The 6,000-nt window shown below is 37.4% G+C and overlaps 1 protein-coding gene across 2 annotated transcripts in view; it reads right to left on the bottom strand.

Moving 5' to 3' along the window:
* LOC108545442 (ras-GEF domain-containing family member 1B) overlaps positions 1–6,000 on the bottom strand; it is a 596,416-nt gene that overhangs the window by 7,518 nt on the left and 582,898 nt on the right. For both annotated transcript variants that reach the window (XM_017897066.1, XM_017897073.1), the window contains exon 10: positions 2,639–2,841. In XM_017897066.1, the coding sequence (XP_017752555.1) occupies positions 2,639–2,841 (203 nt within the window). The remainder of the gene's footprint in view (positions 1–2,638; positions 2,842–6,000) is intronic.

Here is a 6,000-nt window from a genome sequence, read left to right as displayed (position 1 = left end):
TCGAATAATGAATTATTTTATTTAAATAATAAGTGAATTTGAAAGATAATTTTACTTTTACTGTTTCGGAATATTTTTATACATCTAATGAAGAATTTACAACGTATATGAATTAAAAATAAATATGAAGTAAGATAAAGACTGAACTCCATTAACCGATTGTTAACTTTTGCAAAACAGTGTATGTGGGTGAATTATGCGCACGGTTATTCAGTAAATATCGTCTCAAGTAGAGGAACCACTCCGAGTAAAAATTTTTTTTCTAATGAAACTGCTTGCAGGCCTTTTCCGAGAGACGGTTTCATTTCACCATGCAATCGCGTGCGTAATGAGTTCCTCGAACGAAAAAACGTTCCACCTCAGTCGATCGTTATTGTGATGATTAATTAGACCGACTCTATAAATGTTCTCTACCAACCGAGGTTATTAGAATTGTTAAACTGCAATGGGAACGAGAGAAAAACTCCAGGAAAGTTAGAAAACGTTAAACTAAAAAAGATCAATTATTATAGTTTAATTAAAAATCTGTTAACATAGTTTATACCGATATAGTGATCTCTATAAAGTACTTTATCAGTAAAGTAAAAGAAAAAAGAAACAGAAATTAATAATAAGACACGTTTTTCATATAAAACAGAATCTTCAAGTAGTAGTGAACCCTGTATGGCCAGACATCACAGAATCAAAGGTAAGTACTGTCATACTAACTCAACCTACGTTTAAAATATATTCAAGGATTGAAATAGAAGGCAAAGCAAACTAAGAAAATAATAAATAAACATTAATAATCATGTTTTCTGTGGAAACAGGAGTCTTCAAGTAGTAACAGACACTGCTTAGTCAGGCGTAAGACAATTAAACCGTTCACTTGTCAAATCGCTTGAAAAATCCGCAAAAAGAAAACATAAGCTTATTTTAGAGATAAGAAATTTCCCAAAAACCAATTCTACATTGACAATAGATTAAAAAATTTTTTCAAAATGGAGTTTTTCACCGCAGAGAAGAAACAGTGGAATCAAGAACACAAGATAATTCCTGTCACTATTTCTACTAATTTTATCCACATAATCCTCTTTCAATTTCCAAACAATTTGTCAACGAAACCTCCTCAATCACACGTGTTCCCAAATATTCACGGAATTTGTGTAAGGTCGTGATAGGAAAGCAGACGCTCTGAAAAGGAAAGGGTTTCGTCCCCTTCCCACCATCTTCCTGTTTTCTTTTCAACAACTTCCAGTCGAGCTACGAGGAAACAACTTTTGCTATTACAAGTTTAATAAGTTTACAGGTACACCCGGAGAAGGGATAACGTCGCGAAGGGGCGGGACACGAGGGGTAGGTTTCTCGCGCGCAGGAGGCCGAAGGAAATAGCACGGCACATTCGTCGTGATAAATACGTACGAAAAGGAACGAAAGGTCGGGCACTTTGCGAGGAAACGAGCTTCCTGTCGACGTATTCGCGGGAGGAGCAAAATTATCGAAGCTTCAAACGACAACACGGCAAAAACTTCGCGCCCGACCCACGATAGGAAATCGGCGATCGCGTTTCAAACCCGGCTAACCCCCTGTGTCGACCACCAACTTAAATTACTTTACAAATATTCCCCCTGGTACGATTTCCGTCTCGCGTTCGCGCGTTCTCCCGGAATTATGAAATCGCCGGTCAAAGAGAGCTACGGAGGAAATCAGGATTTCAGACCACGGGAAAATTGATCGAAATTAAAGATATAAATTGTGGCTGAATAATTCTCGTCGCTGTACAAAAGTGTAGAATTCTTTTATCGTATTCGCTGTGTTTTTGTTTAAAATCGTGGGGATTTTAATTAATTCTGCTGTAAGTAGCTTGTACGATTCAAAATGGAAATTGTAGTACCGTAAGCATAATGATATTAAATATTTCTTCATCACACTTGGTGTCTTTTACATTCTTTTCAAAGATAAATATACTTTCTATATTTGCAAATTTTATTCAATTCTATAATAACATTTTGCTGTCTATAAAATCTTTAAAGTGTCATATATTATTGTACATTTGGTGTACAGTTGAGTTATTATTTTTAAATTTTATACTTTTATATTATTTAAAGAAGATCTATAAATTTGATTAAATTTTCCAGTAACATTTCATAATCTCAATTTCACATTCTTAAAATATTTTGTTCATCGTCGGGTCACTAGGACACGATTCCTTGTAATTTAGACGAAGAATACAGCAAAATTAATGAGAAGCATAAAGCGTAGTGGTTTAATAAGAAAATATCATTTCTCGAAATCTATTAACACGAATCTCCTTTATTCGAGTGTTCAAAATGAAATTACCATTGATGCTCCACAATTTCTATCGAATATTATACAATCGCCAGCATGGGGTATAAAAAGTATCTCGAGCTACAATTTAAATACGTCCAACAGATGAAAGAATATTTAAGCAGAGCTTCGCGTTTGATTATGCCGTATTAAAAGAGACAGCGAAGTGTAGGGACACGAACGGAAGAAGCTTGTCGACTGTGTTTCGAGATAAATCGTAATTACTTAAGGGAGGGAAATCAGAGCGGATCCCTGAAATTTTGATCAGGCCAGAAATCTGCTCGAGAGCTTTTAAATGATTAATGCGAAGAGTGCGATCTTTTCTACTCACTTGTTGCTGCATCCCTCGTTCAGGAAGTAGAGATCCTTGACCAGCAAGCTGAAGAACGGCACGACGATCCTCTGTCGCTCGTCCGTAGCGCCGGCGCTACGCCACATGGCCGCTTTTAGGGTGCTGCGATAGCTGCTGAAGTTGCTGCTAGGATCCATTTGATGCTCGAGGATCGAGAATTTCGCCAGCTGCACCTTTGACCACTGTAACAGAAAATAATTTCGCGTATCCGTCAGCGGGAATGTCGCTTAAGTTGTTTAGCGAAGTTCACCGGGCACGAGAGTTTCTGCATGCACGGCTAAACACTCCACCCTCGCGAATCTTTCTACGTAACTTGATTTTTCCTCGGCACTTGGCATTTGATTTCGCTGAACGTTCAGGTGGGAACATTCGATCGAGATGCTAACTTAACCCATTCTGCCGTAAATATATTTCGCGCTCATCGCGAGGAATACGTGTTTTGATTTTATTTCAGGTTTACAGAAGCCTCCAAAAAATTCGCTTTCATCGCTTCTGTGTTATACTTATTTGCAAAGTAGCAGGAATAAAACAGTCAGATAGAATTTATAGCGGTGTTGTGATTCTTTAATTTACTTACAGGTAAAACTTGGGATATTTTGAAATTGGATAGACACGATTTAAGCCATTTTCATGGTCAGTATATATGATACTGTTTGATATTATCAACCCCATCTGAAGTTCACACAGACGTTATAAATAAATACGTCTGAAACGTGAAAATTTTATTTATTTTATTTTACATGTAGGATCGTTTTTCGGTGGATTGATTTAAGATGGTATTGTTGGCTTCTTAATAGAATAAAATAAACTTGTAAATAGACAAACTTGTATAGACGACGGCTGACTATGAAACAAGAGAGATTCGCTAAGGGCACACTTTTCTGATTTTTTTTAAAATTAACTCTTACAATTGATTTTCATAAACTGGCGTTCTAAACTGAAACTGATAGACTACCTTTCCAAAACTGTCTTTGCAAAGTGTCCTTTCATACCCCTGCACCCTTACTTTTAACCATTCATTTTGTCCCCTTTCATACTTAGGCTTTCTTTTTCAATCATGCTTTTTTCCACGCAAACCTCGGTGGGTCAGGTACTTCAACCACTCTGGCTGCATCCCTAAACTTTCACTCGACTCGTAAACATTCTTCACAGTCAATCCTCTTGCACGTGGTCATTTTTGTTCTAAGTCCAAGCACTCTTGACATTCTTTCAGGGCCGCCCTCATTCCATTCCTACATTCATGATAAGTATGTGTGACATCGTTCGATGTCATCAACCCTATCTGAAGTTTATACAGACGTTGTAAATAAATACGTCTGAAACGCGAAAATTCTATTTATTTTATTTTACATATTTTCTTCCAATTGAAATTTATGACATTTACGCTCGATTTGCTGTCAAAATTAAAATCATCGAATGCAAGGTCCAATATTAAATTTCCACTGAATTAGTTGAAGTAGAATTGAATTAATGTCTCAGTTTTGATCTGTTTTAGACCCCGACTGCTGTAATACTAGAAATTACCAAAGCTGTCGAGGCATTCTAAAAATTTTTCCCTCGCGAGATAAATATTCAACCGGACCAGTCAGCCATCGCGTATATGTACGTTCGATCTGCAGGTTTATTCTTCGATCGATTGTTTTTACACGTACGAGATATCAACAGGAACGTGTTCGCGACAGACAATAAGCGCATCTGACTCGACCGTCTGGATACAATGCAATCGAGCTGATCCCATTGCCTTTAACCCGATACCCTTTTCTCATTCCGATATATATCGAATTCTATCCGCCGTTTGCACGGTCAAATAGTTACCTTCGCTTTCTGACCCCGCTCTCTCCCTTTGTTCTACCCCTTATCCCTTTGATTTCTCCACCCTCGTCGCGTCCCACCTCATCCTTTTCATCCCTGCATGCATTTGACCTACTCTCGTCCTTTTCGTTTCACCCACACCTCTGCTCTCCGACCTTTTTCGCTCCTTTGTATCTTTCCCTCTAATTTTCTGCTATCTCCTCTCTTTCCCAGCTTTCTCCAATTTGTTCGCCTTTGAATTCGTCTTTAACCTCGCTGGTTCTAGCTGTTCCTTAGATTCCCTATTTTCAATCTGACCCCTTTATGATCGCAACGCGAACGTAGTTCCTCCTTTGTTCCGCGTTTCCTTTCACAGGCACCGTCTTACCGATCTTCGTACACCGACGCGTGTGGAAATCGCGTAAAGGGTTTGCCAGGTGTTTTCGTTATACTCGAATTTCATCTTTTCCGAGAATTTCTATTCTCCTTGATCGTGTTAGATTTGGATTTTGAAATAATTCGCGGAGAGGTACCGATTTCGCTGCATTCGATCGTATCGCGCGATTTTTATCGCGTGCAGGAAAGCCGAGTGCAAATGGAAATTGCATAATTTATTTTGCAAGCTTGTGACAATTGAAAATTATTTTTATTTATATTGAATAATTCGGTGAAGGATGTTTCGGGGGTAAGATCGTACGTTTATGCCTCACTGACTGATTCTACCGTGATTTTTAATTTAACAGGAATCCGCGTAGTGGGTGAATGTTGTTTGACGAACACATTCCGATAACGAAGAATTACTATTCGCTGGGAGTGCAACGAATTCTTTCCTCCGAGAATGAAATAAAAGATTTCGAGCATATTATTCGAACGTCGAGGAAATTGCAGGATAATGGAAAAAAATAAAAGATCACGTGTGTACAGTAGCAGGAAGGGCAAGCAGAAAAACAATCAAATGGATTTCCATTTAAAGCGAACGAATTAAACCGGCGCATTACTATCGAGCGCAAAACGCGCAAACCAGGATAATTAATTTTACACCGGCATATAAACTTTCGAAAGCGCGAACGTCGAACGCGCTATAAAATTCTATTATTTCCAAATTAAAAAGAAAATCCGTAGTGTCGTTCATGTTACCAAATTGATACTGCATGGATATATCAAATTTTGGTAAAGCGGAAAGCACTAATTGTATTTATTAAAATATAAATTGGAAATACCGATAGCTTACAATTCAATTTCATCCTAATTAATTGAAGATTCACGATCCTTTCGTCGATTACTCCGAATTCCTTCCTAAATTTAGCTTTAACGATATTCATTCTTTAATCAAGAAATATTAATCGAGGAAGAGGAGAAAAATTATTGACCACGTGATTTTTATTCCCATTTCCATTTTCAACCTTAGGCCCATTAAGTTTACTCGAACAATGTAGCAATTTTGTAATTTTAAATATATAGAGAATTATAAAAATATTTGCATCTTTTCCATTATTCCTCTTCCAGATAAATAAAATTAATTTTCCAATTAGATATTCTTCTTTCATAAC

The sequence above is a fragment of the Eufriesea mexicana genome, unplaced genomic scaffold (assembly GCF_001483705.2).
Source record: "Eufriesea mexicana isolate 0111107269 unplaced genomic scaffold, ASM148370v2 scaffold474474869, whole genome shotgun sequence".
Taxonomy (NCBI): Eukaryota; Metazoa; Arthropoda; class Insecta; order Hymenoptera; family Apidae; genus Eufriesea; species Eufriesea mexicana.
Note: the sequence above shows the minus strand (reverse complement) of the source record. Positions and strands in the feature narration are given on the sequence as shown.